Below are 18,957 nucleotides of genomic sequence, written 5' to 3'. Positions count from 1 at the left end.
TATCCCTAGGGGTTTTCAAAGTATAAATAGTTTCAATATTTTCAAAGCCTACTGGAGCTGTAACTGAAATGATATTTGAAGCAATCTGTAAGAACCGGTAGGATCAGGTTTCTTTGCTTTTGATTGGAACGACATGAACTCTATTAATGAGGATTAGTTTGTGTTATCCGCTCTGATTGGCAGTTTTACTTGCACTGGCTTCTAATAAAATGGGAAATTAACTTACTTATTCCTTAAACAGTCCATTTGATAGAAAGATTTTTTTTTCACTATGATGTCTAGGATTGGGGGTTTCCAGGAGGTACAAGTCTATATAGATGAGAGGATTTAAAAAACCTGTGGAGAGGGAACCAGCAGTTAGCGTAATGGCTATGTCGCTGGACTCCCACGTAGTCGATCGTGGTTCGCGTCCTGGACCCGGTGGCTTAAAACTTATGCTGGGCGCGTGTGCGTGCGTGCCCAAGATCCCGAGAGGAGAATGGAGGAGAAGGGATTGCGGCATGACCATCCCCCCTGGGGGGTGATTTCTCGCTTTCTGTCTCTATGTCTCTCTCTGTCTGTCTGGGGAGCGCACGTGCCCTATAGCAAAAATCTCTCCAAAAAAACCCAAAAAAACCTGTGGAGAGAGGAATGCGGCAGTAGTCAGTTGTACCACACTGGGCCCACCTGGGAAGGGTCCTGGGCTTGTGTCCCGGGACCTCCCTGGGCATGTCCGGCATGTGTTCATGCACACGTGTGTGTGCCTGTGATCCAGGCCGGCTGAGACTGGAGGTGGAATGGGGCCCAAAGATCCTGCCACAGGTGCCTGTCTCCCTCCTTCTCTGTCTCTCTCATTGAAGAGATAAATAAACTTGGGCAAACATTAAAAAAATCATGAAAAAAATCAGAATGAAAGTATAAATGAATTTTGCTACAAGAAAAATGTGAAATCCTTGCATAATTTTTTCATAATATACCTTTTCCAGGAACTTTGTGTCTGTCGACAGAGGATCTCTGATTCCTCCTGTTCCACCACTGGCTTGTGTTTTATGTCGGGTGCCTCCTAGCTGTGTGTCAACGGGGCAGATTTGTTTTGTTCGCTTGGGTCTTACTCAGTTTTATGCAGATCGCTGTTCAAGGGGATGGATGAGTCAGAGTTCCTGCCTCCCATGTGGCCCTCCCACTCTCAATAACGCCTTTATCTGGCCCCTCCCCCACCCTACTCCTCATTGGAACCCTCTGTCTGAGCCACCCACCCCCACCCCACCCCCACAGAGCCCTTCCCCTGTCCTGGGAGGCACTGGAGCTTGTTTTAACTTTTTTTTTTTTTTTTTTTTTTTTTAGAGGTTTTTCACTGTAGGGCGTGTGTGCTCGCCAGACAGACAGAGAGAGACATAGAGACAGAAAGCGAGAAATCACCCCCCAGAGGGGATGGTCATGCCGCAATCCCTTCTCCTCCATTCTCCTCTCAGGATCTTGGGCATGCACGCACACGCGCCCGGCATGAGTTTTAAGCCACCGGGTCCGGGACACGAACCGCGGTCGACTACGTGGGAGTCCAGCGACATAGCCATTACGCTAACTGCTAGTTCCCAGAGCTTGTTTGAACATTTTGAGAATACCAACTCTCCCAAGAATTGTGTCAAACAGCTTCTTCTATTCTCCAGATAATCCTGTATTACTTATTATTATTACTATTATTTTGTTTTAATTTTGCTATAGGGCATGTGCACTTGGTGGAGAGAGACACAGGGTCGGGGAGAGTGAGAAAAAATACCCTTCTGGGGTTGGGGGGATGGCCATGCTGCAATCCCTTCTCCCCACATTTCTTTCAGGATTTGGGGCACGTGCGCACATGTGTTCAGCCTGGTTTTCAAGCCAGGTCTGGGACTCAAACCACCCAATTGGCCATGTGGGATCCAGCCGCCTTAACCACCATGCTACCGGCTGGCCCTATTACTTTTTATTATTGAATGCCTACTTCTGTAGGATCTACTGTTGTAAGTCTTTTATGAACACTGGTTCCTAACAGTCTGTGAGTGGGTCCTATTACTGTGTCCGCATTATGGATAAGGAAACTGAGGCTCAGAGAGGACGGGGGTCCCAAGGTTACATAGCTAGTGCGTAGCGGAGCTTGGGCGCACACCCAGGCAGTCCGGTTCCAGAGTTCATGCTTTTAACCCCTATGCTATTGAAGTAGGCGCTGTTGCCATTCTATTTTGCAGGTGGGGAAACCGAGGCGTTAAGAAACTTGCCTAGGGTCCTAGAACCAGTCAGTGGCAGAGGCAGGATTGAGCCCAGACAGGTGAGCTCTGGAGCCAAGTTCTTGAGCCTCTGCGGTAGAGTCCTTTCAGCAAGTTCCCGTTCCTGGCCAGTTCAGTGCAGATGGTTACGGCATCGGGGCTGTTCTCACCTGACACTGCTTTTATTTGTGCTCTAGCATTTCTTTTCTATTTTATTTTTTAAGAATTGTTTATTTTTAGCTATAAAAATCTTTATTTGGTTTTGGTTTTTAAATGAATTTTTCAGCACATTTATTTTTTGAGCATGCATATCAGTAATTGTTTTAAATGTTATTTTTGTTTATTGAAGATAGAGTGTGTGCATGCATGAGAGAGAGACAGAGAGAAAAAGAGAGAGAGAGAGAGAAGCACTCTCCAGTGTCTGGTCATGCTCGAAAGCCTTCTCCCAGTCCTCCAGCCTTGGGATCTTGGGCACTCGCATGGGTGCCTCGTGTGTTTCAGGCTGACCTGGCTGGGGATTTGAACTGCACTCAACATGGGATCTGGCTTTTCTTGAGTATCACATGACGGTTGTGCCTCGGAGCCGGCTTGTTTCTCTCTTTTCTTTCATGAATGTGTGGCTATTTCAGCCCTGCCTTTTCTTTTCCTTTCTTTCTTTCTTTTCTTTTTTTTTTTTGAAGAGGTTTTTGCTATAGGGTACGTGCTCTCGCCAGACAGACAGAGAGACAGAGAGACAGAAAGTGAGAAATCACCCCCCAGGGGGGGATGGCCACGCTGCAATCCCTTCTCCTCCATTCTCCTCTCGGGATCTTGGGCACGCACGCACACGCGGGTGCCCAGTCACCGGGTCTGGGACACGAACCGCGGTCGACTACGTGGGAGTCCAGCGACATAGCCATTATGCTAACTGCTGGTCCCTCAGCCCTGCCTTTTCGATGGTGAAGTCAAAGCCCAGGCGCCAGATCTGAGCTGGGCATGTAAGAGCCATAGAGCCTGAAAGCCCGTAGTTTCCTGAGAGCAGGCTGCTGGGGGGTGGGGCGCGGGTGCCAGGGAAGCCACTTCTCGAAACTTAAAGGAGTTCCAGGATCAAAACACCAACTTATGGACCGGAAGCCAAATTCATGTTTTTCCCACCAGTGAAGGGATAGATGTGAGAGGCCATAGATGGCTTTTGTTTTTTCAGACTCAGAGTTAGAATGCCTGTCTAATTATAGGAAACAGAAACCTCATCCCGTGCTTAGCCAGGATTTCGACATTTCTTGGAGAAACTCTACATGGACCCAAAGTTTGAAGCTTTGCATTCTAACACCTTTGGCTCTCCTTGCCATGTCCCCAGGCCACGATTTCGTCATCCTGCCTTGGAATGGCATTTCCTATTCAGCGTGGGTCTTTCTGTGAGCACAAACATGGCACTGAGTCAAAACACAGCTTCTCTTTGTACCCTGGCGGGGAGGGACGCAGGCTTCTGGGGCCAGGGCCTGGGCTGCCTCCTGCTCTGCTGCTGCTGCCTTGGTTAGATTGTGGGTGCCTCATGAGGCAGCCTTAGCTGGGGGTCATCTCAGGGCCAGGTCGGTAAGGCAGGGAGAAAGGCCGAGGGCATATTCCTGACCTAAGATGGTGGATGTAGCCCTTTAATCGTGTTCTTATTAGGCTGTCAGTGACTTCTTCGTACATGAGGTTGACCTGATCATATAGTACTCAGTCCCTAGTTGGGACTTGGAAGGTGACATTTATCTGCAACAGCCACCTGGTATAACACAAGGAACTTGGGCTTTCACTCCCTTAAATATTGTAGTTAGCAGGTCAGAGGGCAATTCCAGCTCTGTCTGGGGTAACCTCCTGACGCATTGCTGTGACAGACGGAAGTGACCATCTGTGTTGAGAACCATTGTTTAGGGCCAGCAGGTGGTGTAGCGGTCAAGGTGCTGGATCTCACATGGTTGACTCCACAGTTCCAGTCCCAGACCAGGTGACTTAGAAAACACACCTGGCACGTGTGTGTGCATGCCTAGTATCCCAGGAGGAGAATGGAGGAGACAGGACTGCAGCTTGGCCATGTCCCCTGGGCTGATTTCTCCCTTTCTCTGTCTCTGGGGAGCTCATACTCTTCGGCAAAAATCTAAACAAAAAGAACCAGAGCCTACCCAGTAATCCCAACTCTAGGGCTTTCTCCAGAGAAAACCATGTGAAATAGAAAAGTTTTTTTGTACGAACATGTGTGACTATAAGAACATGATATACAAGAGGAAAATGGAAAGAAACCTCTAGGTTCTTCCATAGGAACATGGTTAAGAAAATGAGAGCTCAAAAACAGCTCTCATTAAAAATTGAATTATGGGACTGGCCTCATGGTTTAGTGGTTAAGGGAGCCAGATCTTACTTGGCTATGTGGTTCAAGTCCTGGACCCAGCAGCTTGAAAAACACATGGGGCCGTGCACGCACACCCAGGATCCTAACAGGCTGGAGAAGGGGAGGGAGAAGGGATTGTGTCATAACCATGCCCTATTAGGGATCACTTTTGCCTCCTCTCTCCCTCTCTGTCTCTCTCTGGTGAGCGCACGTGTCCTCTAACACATGAAAAACTTGAATTATAAAGACTCCAAGACAACATGCTAGTAAAAGACGAAAAATGAGGCTGTCCTGTGATTGCACACACACAGACTATACACACATGACCGATCTAGAACATACTATGGAAGAAGATGAGTAGTGATTACTAGAGTGCTTGGGTTACAGGTATATTAAAAAAAAAAAAAAAAAGGAAAGGCAACAGTACAGATTTGGGATTCAGACCTGGATTTCCTTCTGATGGTACATCTAAGTATCTATTAATAGCTTTAGCAACTCTTAAAACTTCTGGGGCTTCAGATTCTTCATCAGTCAAATGATAGGACAGTTTCTGAGGGTCTGGAATCAACCTGGTCCCAACCTCGGACAGTGTCTTCAAGTATAATTTGCCAGACTTGCTGATGTGGGTACATTAGACCACAGGCAGTGAACACGTCATTGTGCACAGACAGTTCATTCCTTCGAGCCCTCTTGCTGGTTCAGCGTTGATCCTTCAGATTCGTTCTCCTGAGTCATGGCTTAGTAAACCTTTCTTGCAGACAGAACTCAGTTCTGAGTGATTGAAGCACACACTATCAAGTCCTGATTTGCACTTGAAGCCAAGTAGGCCCCTGTGGGCCCTTCGTCCCCATCATGGTTGACCTTGGAGGGCCTCTTCCTGGGACAAGGGCTCCATCCTGCCTACAGATGGGCTCTCTCATTCTCCCCACTTCTGCTTTTGATGAGTCAAGGAGAGACTTGCTGCTCATCGTGTGGTTCATCACTCCAAAAGGATTTACACGTTATAAATGATCCTTCATCACCACACACAGTTCTCATTAGCCTGGCCTTTGATCTGGTGCAAGCAGCCGATGTGCAAGCTACACCAAGCCTCAGAGAGCGGGTTTTATGAGGTGCTGAAATGTTGACAAGCTCTTTACCTGAACTGGTTTTCACAAACTCACATTGGCTACCTCCCTCTGCCCCCGGGGTTAGGTTCACTAGCTGCCCATGTAAGCAGACCTGCATGTGTTTTTTTGATGATGGAAAAGGGCTTAGGAATGGAGGTGACTGCTCCTCATAGAAATGCCGAGAAGGAGGTTGTTAGGAGAGCCTGTAAAACATGGCAGACTGCCAGACACTCCTAGTGTGGGTTCGAGCTCCGGAGTTACTGTCTGCACAACAGCAGGCAAGTCACGTGGGCTTCAATTTCTGCGTTGGTGACAGGATCATAAACCAGAGACGAGCCTGAGAGGAGATGTGGGTGCCATAATGCTTTGTGAGCCACTTGAAAAAGCTATACCAACGTGAGGTTCATGCTGCTGTCGAATAAAGGTGAACAGTGGTGGGACGTTATAAAATGATTCAATCATCTCATTCCCAGTTTTGAAAATTTCTGTGGTGGAGAGGTGGGGAGCTGTGGTCCTGCCTGTGAACATCTGAAAATGATGACTTCCCAAGGCTGTCTTTAGAATTGGAAATCACACTGGGTTGGAATCCCATCTCTCCTTCTCCACCTTGTCTTCAGTGCTGACCCTTGGTTTTCCAGAGCCATCTCTCAGCAGCTGAAGGAGTAGGCATCCTTTTTCCAATGGGCCCATGCCTCAGGAGAGGAAGTCTTACGGGGTTGGGGTGTGGGCTGCAGGTGTGTGCAGCAGCCCCAGGTGCTGTTCTCAGCCTCCTGAGGAAAAGCTCCCTTCGTGCAGCTGGTGCCCAGCCTGGAAGGTGCTTTCTCCCATGAGCCCCAGCTGCATCGGCTGCTTATCATGGGGACTTGCTGATATTGAAGAAGACCAATCAAATCCACCGACTGGTGATCCACCGACTGGTGAGGGTGGAGGCCAACACTGGCAGTGAGGGAGACTATGAACTCAGAGGAAAAGGCAGGAAGAAGATCTGAGAGAGGAAGGAGGGGTGGCCAGAAGGAATGAAAGAAGAAAAGACAGATAAGAGCCATAGAGAAGGAGCCCTGTGCAGACCAGCTGCGGAAGGACCTGCTCTTCCATTTAGAACCCAGGTCAGGGCCTTTGGAGTACATGTTAGAAATGGAAATTGAGGGACCAGCAGATGGTATAATGGTTATGTCGCTGGACTCCCATGTAGTCAACTGTGTTTTGAGTCCTGGACCTGCTGGCTAAAAACACATGCCAGGCACATGTACGTGTGTGCCCCAAATCCTGAGAGAGAATGGAGGAGAAGGGATTGCAGTGTGGCCATCCCCCTTGGGAGGGGGCGATTTCTCACTTTCTATCTCTCTGCCTCTCTCTGTCTCTTGGGCAAGTGCTCCTGCCCCTATAGCAAAAATCTCTCTTAAAAAAAAAAAAAAAAAAAAAGAAATGTGAATGGAATCTGCTGAAGTGGGACTGAGCTCTCCAGGCACCAGCAGTAAGTGCGGGGGGGGGGGGGGGGGGAGTTTTCAGAGATGGGAGACAGGAATGCTGGGCTGGGAGGCAGGGAGGAGACAGGGCTGGGATGAAACAAGGGCATGCTCAGGCCCTGCAGGGCAGAGGCAAGTGCAGTGGGCCGAGTGAATGGGAGGCGAGAGAGTGGGGCATCCAAGACATTCACCAGTCTCCAGAGCTAGTGGGAGAAGGGCAGAACAGCAGCCTGAGGGCCCCCCATCCCCACTCCTGCCCCACCAGATCGTAAACATCTTAGGAGCCGGCTTTATAGCTTCCACCTCTTTGTTTCCTCCCAAGCTGGCTGATGTTCACATCACTTTAGGAGGTTGTTTGTTTTATAAATCGGTTTTACTGGATCTTGCCCCAACCCTTACTCCTCCCACCAGATCCCGCCTTAATAATTCTAGCAGTGCTTGTTAGATGCTGAACAGTTACTGACGGCTCAGCTTGGTTTATAAGATGGCACTTGTTTAGTTTCAAGAGCAAAATTGCACCAAAGAAAGTTTGGGAAAGAGGAAAGAAGAGGGGGGTGTCATGGTGGGAGCAGTTAAGACTTGTGTTCCCGTGCCTGCGTCTGTTAGGAAACAGTGTCCTCAGCCTGGGTGTTGAACTGGGTCCCTTGCTCCAGTTGTAACACGTGAAGGGACCAAATTCTTTTCACGTGATGTGGTGGTAATGTGCTGCTGAAGAGAAGCTGGATCTGGGCTGGCAAACCCAGTTCAAATCCTGGCCCAGAACACAATGGGCACTCATGCAAGTGCTCGAAATCCAACTGGCTGGGAAAATGGAGGAAGGGGATTGCCTCGTGACTGGACCCTGGGGAGGGGATTGCTCTCTCCCACCATCTCTCTGCCACACTGCATGTGTGTTCACTAGCTCTATCAGGAATAAAGGAAGACAATGTTGGAAGATGCGTTTCACATCTCGTGGCACTTTAGCATTGTAAAGTTGAAATTCGTCTAAGTGTGGTGAGCCTGGGACTGTGTATTTGCACAAAGCATGTGGCTTGTCCTGTAAGGCAGCAGGTGCTTTGGAGACACCTAAATACCACACGGGGGTTTACCTGGGGAGTATTATTTCTTAAAAAAGAAGTCAACTTTGTCCTCTTGCTCGTGTTATGACAGGCTTCTTTTTTCTTTTTCTGGAGAGGTTTTTGCTATAGGGCGTGTGCGCTCTCCGGACAGACAGAGACAGACAGAGAGACAGAAAGCAAGAAATCACTCCCCAGGGATGGGGTGGTGGCCATGCCACCATCCCTTCTCCATTCTCCTCTCAGGATTTTGGGCACACATGCACATGCACCCAGTGTGAGTTTAAGCCACCGGGTCCGGGACTTGAACCACGGTCGACTACGTGGGAGTCCAGCGACATAGCCATCATGCTAACTGCTGGTCCCATGACAAGCTTCTTCTAAGCGCCTTCTTCCATGGCTTCTAAACATCTCCCATGTAAACACCTCCCTGAAACCTTGTGAGTTAAGTCCAAGTACGGATTAATTCCATTTTGCAGATGAGGAATCTGTGCGGGGTTGCAAGTTTGAATTTCTTGCCTGGAGTCATAGAGGAAGAGGCAGAACCAGCTAGGAACTGAGGTGCCTGTCTTTGCTCTTTCCGTGGCTGCCTCTCTTGTGGGCACCCTTTAGAATCCCGAGAGGCAGGTACTTTCCCTTTTCTTTATGCCTTTTTTCCCCCAGAACAAAACCATGTTATTCTAACTGGCAAGCGGGCTCACAAAGACTCTTATCTCTGCACCAACAAAAGCCATTCCCTGGCTGGTTGATTAGGTCACCCAGCGTTTTGCAGGGTAGGTGCCAGCTCGGAAAGCCACGCAGATAAGCCAGTGAGTGGTTTTTGTTGCTGTCTCCCTGATGGTTTGCTTTTAATTCAAGTTGATTAATGTATCTAAGTTGTACAGGGGGAGAGGCTGCTGCACACACAGTTAAAAGCAGGGAACGAGGCAGGGACGATTTGGAATACGAAGCTGAAGATGGGTAGTTCTGATAGAGTAAATATCCCAGGGTGCAGGGGGACGTGCATACACTAAAGGGAGTTTTTAGATCCTCCCTAAGTACCATTCTATCTGAGGCTTTCGGAGGGGCTGGCTGGGCCAAGGTGGAGTAGGAGGGCTGCCTTGGGAGCTCCTGAGCCTCCTTCCTCCTGTTCCACTTGCTTAACCCCAAGTGGATGTGTAGACTGTGTCCTGTTCTGTTCAATTTCAGAACAGGGGAATTTATGGTATCTCTATGTGTTTTGAATATGAAGGGCCCCTTGGGAATTAATTGGAAAAATTGATGGCTGGCCTTTTAACACCTTGAAATCTTGCATTAGATCATGTTGGTTCCTGGTTGTGGTCTTGCGCTATAGTTAGATAAGATGTTTCCATGGGGTTGGGTGTGTGGGGGGGACTGAGCAAAGGGTGAGGATCTCTATCATTTCTTAAATTGCATGTGATCTAAGAAAAATGTTAAAAAATCACTTTTATGATCATTATACAATGTATATCGCATACATGTTGTCAATATGCAACAAATCCAAAAACAGGCTATTAGACCCAGACCAGGCAATTGGAAGGAGTGAAACACCGATTCATGCTGCAGTACAGATGAGGCCTGAAAACGCTGTGCCAAGTACCAGCAGTCATACATAGAAGATCATGTATTACAGGATTCCATTCATGTGAAATATCCAGAATAGCAACGTATAGAGACAGAAAGTTGATTAGTGATTGCCCAGAGCTGGCAGTAGCAGGAATAGGAAAGGCTAGGGGGTGACTGGTAATGACTGTGGCGTTTCTTTTTGGGGTGATGTTTCTGAAGTTCAATTTTGTCGATAGTTGTACAGCTCCAGAAATGTACGAAAAAGCATTTAATTTACCCTGTAAAGGGGTGAAGTATATAGTATGCGAATTATGTCTCAATACAACTGTTAAAAGATGTAGAGTTCTTTGACAGTTTTAATATTATAGATGCCTTTAGAAATAGCTGGTGTTGTCTAGACTAAAGCACTACCAGACACGGCTTGTAACTTCCAAATTCAGGCCACTGTCCTGAATGCCCTTGGCTTCTTCATCTTCCTCATAAACCAGACTGGCCTATCATTCACCTGGCTCAACCTGGCGGTGTTGCCAGCTGCTCACCCTGAAGGAATGAAAACCATTTTGGAGGTGCCTTTATCTCTGCTTGCTTTGGTAGATTTGCAGCCCTGTGTGGTAGGTGTTTAATGCCTTTATTTTATAGATGAAGAAATGGACATCCCAAAGAACAGCCACAGTGAGGGGAAGTACTGCAGCAAGACTCAGAACCAGGACATGGGGCTCGTCCTCTTCTTCCTGTCAGTGGACAGCTGGGCTCATGAGCTTTCTCTTGTGCAGGGACAAATAGCTTAGGAAGGTCACCAGAGAAAAGACCTCTGTGTTCCCTGCAAGTTGTTTTCTGGCTGTGCCCTTAGAGAGGACACCCTGCTCCCTCCGGAAGTGAGTATGACATTCTGCCCTGTTCCTTAGAGCAGCTCTTCCCAGGAGAGCTTCAGAGGAAAAAGAACTGTGGGAAAACATGTGGAGGCTTTTCATGGACACGTTTCAGAGTGCCATTAGCTCTTGGAGGAAACGTGCTTCTTTTCCCTGCAGTGTTCAGTGCTGCCTGTGTACTGAGTTTTCAAGGGTTTTTAACTCTAGGAACTGCTTTGGTTATGGAGGCAGCCACCCTATTGGAGCCAGCACATCTGTTAAGTGCTGATTCAACTGCGCAGTAAACAGGCCCCTCCTGGTAAAATGGGCAGCAGCGAGCTGGGGTGGGAAGGGAAGTAAATGGGAAGAGATTTGCACTAAAAGAGTGATGCTCAGATTGGCCCACTACAGACGGAGTAGTTCTGGGTTGCAAATGCAGATTATCAAGCCCCTATCAGGGCCTATAAAATTGAAACTGAGATGAGGTTCAGGACTTGTTTTTTTTTTTAAGAGATTTTTGCTATAGGGCTTGTGCGCTTGCCAGAAAGACAGAGACAGAGAGACAGAAAGCAAGAATCACCCCCCAGAGGGATGGCCACGCCACAATCCCTTCTCCATTCTCCTCTCAGGATCTTGGGCATGCATGCACATGTGCCTGGTGTGAGTTTAAGCCAACAGGTCCGGGACTCGAACCATGGTTGACTACATGGGAGTCCAACGACATAGCTATTATGCCAGCTGCTGGTCTGAGGACTGTTTTTTTTTTTTTTTTTTTGCAGAGGGCACACGTGCTTATCAAAGACAGAGAAAACAGAGAAAGCATCCCCAATGAGGTGTGGTCATGCCACAATCCCTTCCCCATCTCTCCTTCCCTTTTGGGATCTTGGGCATGCACTTCATGTGTTTTTCAAGCTACTGGGGCCAGGATTTGAACACACTTAGTTAATCATGTGGAATCTGGCTCCCTTAACCACTAGGCTATGGGGCCAGTCCAGAACCTTGAATTACTGACTCAAAATAACTGTTGTGCACCCTGAAGTCTGAGGAGTACAGCACCAGATGGTCTGACATATCCCTGGGGCTTAGAGTGGTGGGTGGGTTCTGTCACCATCTCAGGTTGTCCTTGTCATTGCCCTCCCTATGTGTTCAAAGCATGTGTGGAGACTGAGCCACATTAGTTAGCTTCCTTAAGCCACTTGGTGCATGAATAGGCACTCTGAACACTTTCTCACATTTTATTAAGGTTAATGAGAGGGAGGAACATCTTGTGGAGGAAATAAGTTTTTGAAAGATATATTTTCATAACTTTTTTTTAAGTAATGAAGCAGATGGCATGGTGGTTGAGGATCTAGATTCCCATATGGGACCAAGTTCTAAACCTGGCAGCTTGAAAATCACGCTGGGTGGGACCAGCAGATGGCATAATGGTTACATTGCTGGACTCCCATGTGGTTGACCACAGTTTGAATCCCAGACCCTGTAGTTTAAAACTCACACTGGGCATGTGTGCTCGTATGCCCAAAATCCCTAGAAGAGAATGGAGGTGAAGGGATTGCAGCGTGGCCATCCCCTATGGAGGGTGACTTCTCACTTTTTGTCTCTCTGATGAATCCACACACCCTATAGCAAACAATCTCTCTTAAAAAGGAAGGAAGGAAGGAAGGAAGGAAGAAAAAAAAGAAAAGAAAAGAAAGAGAAAATCATGCCAGGTGCGTGTGCATACATGCTTAGAATCCTGAGAGGAGAATGGAGGAAAAGGGATTGCAGCATGGCCATACCTCCTGGGAGATAATTTCTCATTTTCCCTTTCTGTTTCTCTCTGTCTCTCTCTGGCGAGTGCACATTCCCAATGGCAAAAACCTATTGAGAAAAAAAAAAAGAACGAAGGGAAAGTTTTACCACCGAATGTTAAAATGCGTGACAAGCTGTTAGACGTGGTGCTGACAGAGCTATAGGAGCAAAACAGCCCAGGAACAGAACCTGGTATTGTCTTTCTATAATGTGTGAATAAATTTAAAATGTTGCAAAACGTTTTACGTAATAGTCAGATTAAAATATTTTGAAAAAGTCACCATACGTCAGAAGGGGGATAAGATTATATTTATGAGCGTGTGGCTGTCAGTATGAGCAGTAGTCGTCCTTTTGAGCAGTGATTTGTTTTTTTTTTTAAGTCCCAAAGGAAACAGATATGATTAACATGTCAGACTCCCAGATTTACATTGGTAGAGAGCCTAACTCTAAATTTAGCCAATGTGAAGGCTAAATGTTATTTATCTGTACATATGCATAACACACAGTTTACACACACATACATATAACTTACGCACATGCACCTTACACACATACATGTTTTATATGTACACATACCTCACATACATACACTCACACATTGTATGTATACACACAATTCACATATACATACATTCACACACATACATATAACTTATGCACATGCATCTTACACACATACATGTTTTATACATACACATACTTCACATAGATACATTCACATGCATTTTATGTATATACATAATTCACATATACATACACACATTTTACATATATACATGTTTTTACACATACATTTATACACATGCATATATTTTATGTAACCACACACATACACACACATACGTGCTTCATTCCCGGTTTTATTTTATGTCCTACTTGTTAATGCTACTTCTTTCTCGCCCCTTATTTCTATTTCCGGTTTATCACATCCTTCTTGTATTTTATATATCTTTATATACCTGAAAACTTTTTGAAGAAAAAAGGTGTCCTATAACTAAAGAAGTAGATGGGGCCAGCAGGTGGCAAGGTGGTTGAGGGTACTGGACTCCCACATGGTTGACCATGATTCGAGTCCTGGACCTGGCAGCTTGCTTTCTCACTTTCTCTCTCTCTCTCTTGCTCTGTTCCTCTCTGGTCAAATTTAAACAAACAAATAAATGGATAAATAAATGAAGTTAAATAAAATAATTTTAAAAATAAATTAAGAAGTAGAATAAAATACAATACGTAGAAAAATGACTTAGAGAAATTACACCCTGATTGGAGTAGGTTAATTTTGGGGAGGTGGTAGTGTGGTAATTAGATTAGATGTTGTATTAATTTCCTAAATTTTTCTTAACTATTTGTGGATTTGCTACTCAGAGCAAACTTCTATTAGAAAAAGAAATCATAGTTTTTTTTTTTTTTTTTTTTTTTTAGTTAAGCATTCCTGTTCCTGTGCACAGGTGAAGGGAACCCATTTCTGTCTGGCCTGCAGATGCACCTGAGGGTCTGGGGAGTAGGGGACAGTATGTAGCAGGATCGTCTCCAGGTTTTGCAGCTTTCCGTGAAGCTGAGGGGAGAAGCTGGTTGGGCTCCCAGGAGCACATGTCGGCTGCTTGAGCTCATCATGCAGGTGGTGAGTGAGAGCTGGAAGGGAACTCTCACTCATTCCTTTAGAGCATTTCTAGAGCCCTTCCTAGGTCCTGGGGAGCTTACAGCCTAGTTTACATCATAGACAATAATGCAGTGAAACTCACAGAAATTTCTGAATATAGTGACGCAGCCTTAGTATGGTGACTTTAGCCTTGATACAGATGAAGAGGAGGACCAACTCTTGGCATGGTAGTTAAGGAGGCTGGATCCCACATGACCTACTGCATGGTTCGAGTCCTGGACCTGGTGATTTAAAAAAATATGCTATGGCCATGTATATGCATGTGCAAAATCTGGAGATGAGATGGAGGAGAAAGGATTGCAGTGCGGCTGCCTCCCCTCAGGGGGTGCTTTCTCACTTTCTTACTCTCTCTCCAGAGCATATATGTGCCCTGCAGCAAATAAAAATAAATGTAGTGCCCAAAGAAGAAAAATAGAAAAGATGATGAGATGCCTGAGTAAAGAGCGAGGGATGGATTTCCAGAGAGAGGGGCTTGCTTGTGCCAAGACCTGGTGGTGTGCAGGAGTTGGACAGCTCACAGAAGTGAACAAGGGTTGGCCTGGCCGTCGGTGATGAGCAGGTCTGGGACAGAGAGGACACTGGAAAGATTGGCCAGGACCAGATCTGGCTGGACCAGGGGAAGGAGTTTGAAGTTTACAGTGAAGATGGCGGATAGCTACTGAGCAGATTCATCAGAGGACAGGCAGCAGGTGACCGAAGGTGTAAGAAGCTCCTTCTGGGGACCAGTGGATGGCATAATGGTTATGTCGTTGGACTCCCGTGTAATTGTTCACAGTTCAAGTCCTGAACCCAGCGACTTGCAACACTCTCGGTACATGTGTGTGCGTGCCCAAAATCCTGAGAGGAGAATGGAGAAGGGATTGCGGTGTGGCCATCCCCCCGGGGGGTGATTTCTCATTTTCCGTCTCTGTTTCTCTGGTGATTTCACACACCCTATAGCAAAAAATCTCTCTGAAGAAACAAACAAAAACAAAAACAAAAATACCCAAGAAGCTCCTCTGGATGCTTAGAAAGAGTAGCTTAGAGGGGAGGGCAAGAGATGAAGCCAGGGGAATGCTAGGGAGATTATATCCAAACTGATTGCTACAGAGTGATGTTTTTTGTGTTTTGAGGGAGGGACACAATTTAAGAGGTCATAGGTTGAGGCCCAACCTATGACCTGGTTATTAAGGCTACTGGATTTCACATGGCTGATCATGAAAAATACACTTCGGTACATGTGTATGAGTTCTCAGAATCCCCACAGGTGGTAGAGATGGAGGAGAGGGAATTACAGTGTAACCATGCCCCATGGGGTGGGGGTGCTTTCTCACGGAGTTCTTTCTGCACCCGCCCTCTGTCTCCAGTAAGCCACATACCCTATTGCAGATTAAAAAAAGAACAAGAAAAATGGTTTTGTCAGGGTTTCTGTGTTAGTATTTACTGATGGAATAAGTTTGCATTTAAAGTGGTAAATGTTTTTTCATTTGGTAACATTATCTCTACGATAGATTCCAGATATGTATTACCCTTTTAATTATGTATAGTAATACTTAAAATTTTTTTGTCAAAAGAAAATTCAGCATAGATGAGTATTTTTCTGACTCCTATAGAGCCACGCTCAGTTGATCCCCGTTGAGCAGCATCTGCAAGATTTGATCCGTTCAGAAATCTGAGCTCACTAGCATTGCCTGGGCTGGCATTTTCTTAGCTCAGATCAGCTTAGCTGGATATAGAAAATGTAATATTTTACTTAGGAAGAATGACTCATTACTTGAGGCATTAAGAGTCCTGGGTTTGATCTTTATTGTTGCACAAGTTTGATTTGACCTTGGGTACATCAGTTTGGTTTGTATTTTAGTGCCTCTACATGTGCAGAAGATGAGTAATAATAGTTCCCATAAACCTTCTGCCCTCAAGGGATTTGGTCGAGTGTGCCCCAGAGGGATAATAGCATGTGCAAAGGCCCCGTGGAGGGAGGACAGAACTGAAAGACTGTGTCTATAGCTGAAGAGCGCAGTGCAAGGGCGAGACGGTCCCAGACTGTGTTGTAGAGACACAAGATGGGCAGGATCTTGTACGCCTTGTCGGAGACTTTACTCTTTATCTGAAGAGCAAGAGAAAGCCATTGAAGGACTTAAATAGGGAAGTGACATAATGTTGATAGACATGCTGTTCCATTTAATCTTCATGACAAATGTACATACAAAGTAATAGGAACCTCATTTTAAAAATACATTTTTAAAATTGGTTTATTTCTTCAATGAATAAGAAAGAGAGGAGTCTTTTTTTTGGGGGGTGAGAGGTTTTTGCTATAGGGTGCTTGCGCTCACCAGACAGACAGAAAGAGACAGAGAGACAGAAAGCGAGAAATTACCCCCCAGGGGGGATGGCTATGCCGCAATCCCTTTTCCTCCATTCTCCTCTCGGGATCTTGGGCATGCACGCACATGCGCCCAGCGTGAGTTTTAAGCCACCGGGTCTGGGACGCAAACCACAGTCGACTACGTGGGAGTCCAGCAACATAGCCATTACGCTAACTGCTGATCCCGAAAGAGAGGAGTCTTGATGCTGTGATCCATTCCCATCCCTCAGCCAGCCCTGGATCATGGATATTTGTGTACTTGATATACTCAGGGAGGTCTCTGGACTTGAACCAGGAACCTTCCCATATGGGATTGCATTGCAGAGCTTTGCATTTTACCCCATTGTCCCCCATATTAAACCATCATGGAAGCATAGGACACTAGAGCATATTGGGTTGTGGGAAAAATCATGACGCATGTTTTGCATAGAAAAACAAGTTTAACCAAGGCCACTTTGCCGATGAATGGTGGTGCCAGGAAACAAACTCAGGTGAGCCTGGGTCCAGAGTCCTTGGCCCCCCCTTATCAGCCTACCTCAATAGTAACAGAACAATGACCACAGTTTTAAAATGCTTTGAACTCTTAAGATGAAAGAGATTTCCCTTAAATGACAAAGTGGTATTATGCTGTGGATATATGAGTGGTAATGAGAGAGCAGCATGCCCGGGAACTTTGAAAGGCCTAGTCTGCATGGCTCCTCTCCAGCACCTTCGGGTTTCTTGCCGTCTGGCGGGGGCATCTCACAAGCAGCTCTCAACACAAAGAAGGGTTTGGCTGCTCCAGCAGGCTATTTGACACTGCCATTGTCCATAAGGACCCATTGTCCCTGCAATGTGCTCAGCGTTTGTGCTTTAGGGATTTTGAGTTGGGAAATCAGATCTGGGCAGTTTGTGCATGGTTTCACTGGAACCCTCATCCAATGTCAAGTTTCTGCTTGCTGCTTTATCCCTCTTGGGAGGTCAGCTGGCTCAGTGGATTCTAAGAAGTTGCTCATAGAGATCGCCATCTTGATTTTGAATCCAAGTAGCCTTAGTCAGGGTTCAAGTGGGAAAACACTCACTGGCCCATGGCCCCCTCGGTCTCTTATTGATGAAAACAAATGTTTGTTTCTTTCAGTTGACCATGTTGTTCCTGAGCCTGGGACAAGCCTGCTGGCCGCCTTTGACCAGTGGAGGGAATGGGCTGACAGCAAGTCCTGCTGTGACTACTCTCTGCACGTGGACATCACCGAGTGGCATAAGGGCATCCAGGAGGAGATGGAAGCTCTGGTGAAGGACCACGGTAGGTTGCTCTGACTCCACAGCCTCTGCAGGTACTTCTGTTTCCATCCATGAACTGGCCCAGCTCTGTGAATAGTGCTTAGAGATCCTCCTAGTACCTCATACCCATGCCTGCCCCTAGCAAGGAGAGAGGGTTTGGGCTGCAGCTCAAGCTGATTAAAGGTGGCGTCGCCTGATCAGTAACGTAAGCCCTCAGTGATAAGAGAACAGGAGCCTTCTTACTGGGGCCTATTCTCATGTAACAGCTGCTCGAAGCCTATTAGTTTGAGGGAACTGTTGTCTAGGCGAGTTGGGGAGTTGATTCTGCAGTGAGAGTGATTTTACCCTTAATGGATGCATATTCCAATGAGCATTCTGGGCAGACTTAGGAGGGTGTACACATGTCTTGAGTGTTGGGTGGCCTCTTCCTACTAAGTTGGAAGAAACCAAAGTAGATTTGAGGTTGGTGAAGTATTTCAAACCTGCAAACCTAGGGCAACTTTTTCATTCCATGCAGTTATTTTTGAGGTGCAAGATTTCAGGGATTGAAAAGTCATAGGGAGGCTGGAGGAATCTTTTCTGCCTTAAGATACCTCTGGGACTGTCTTATCCACAGGAACCTTGGGGATTAGACGGTATAAAAAGTCAAACCACTTTACCTGGTTTTCTTTGAGTTTGGCTATAGACTAGATTCCTGAGGTCACTTGCTGACCGTGGTGGCGCATAACCTTCAGGGACGCACCTATTGCTTTGGGGTTATGGTGTTATCCTTTCGGTCTCAGAAGCACCATACACTGAGTAAAATGGCAGGAAAGAAATCTTAAGACATGGGTATGGCGGTGTCCATAGAAGAAGCCCTGGAATGAAAATGTAGTCTTGGGATTTATTTTTCTGTTTTTCACAGTTAAGCTGTGTGACTTTGGGCAAATCCCTTCAATTTAAGGGTCTCAATTAAAAAAAAAATTCTCTCAGATGAGGGTATTGATACAGATCAAATGATCTCCAGGATTTTTTCTGGCGTGAAGATTTCACAGAAAAGGGACCAGCAGTTAGCGTAATGGCTGTGTCACTGGACTCCCATGTAGTCCACCACAGTTTGAGTCCCGTACTCGGTGGCTTAAATTCACGCTGGGCGCGTGTGCGTGCGTGCTCAAGGTCCCGAGAGAATGGAGGAGAAGGGATTGCGGTGTGACCATCCCCCCTGGGTGGGATTTCTTGCTTTCTACTGTCTCTCTGTGTCTTTTTTTTTTTTTTTTTTGACTTTTTTGAATCTACCGCAAATCCGGCAG

The 18,957-nt window shown here is 46.4% G+C and overlaps 1 protein-coding gene across 1 annotated transcript in view; it reads left to right on the top strand.

Annotated features, from left to right (window-relative positions):
- DPYSL2 (dihydropyrimidinase like 2) overlaps positions 1-18,957 on the top strand; it is an 88,101-nt gene that overhangs the window by 34,019 nt on the left and 35,125 nt on the right. The window contains exon 4 of the mRNA XM_006153240.3: positions 17,526-17,690. Within this exon, the coding sequence (XP_006153302.1) occupies positions 17,526-17,690 (165 nt within the window). The remainder of the gene's footprint in view (positions 1-17,525; positions 17,691-18,957) is intronic.

This window comes from Tupaia chinensis, unplaced genomic scaffold (genome assembly GCF_000334495.1).
Source record: "Tupaia chinensis unplaced genomic scaffold, TupChi_1.0 Scaffold000366_1, whole genome shotgun sequence".
NCBI lineage: Eukaryota > Metazoa > Chordata > Mammalia > Scandentia > Tupaiidae > Tupaia > Tupaia belangeri.
Note: the sequence above shows the minus strand (reverse complement) of the source record. Positions and strands in the feature narration are given on the sequence as shown.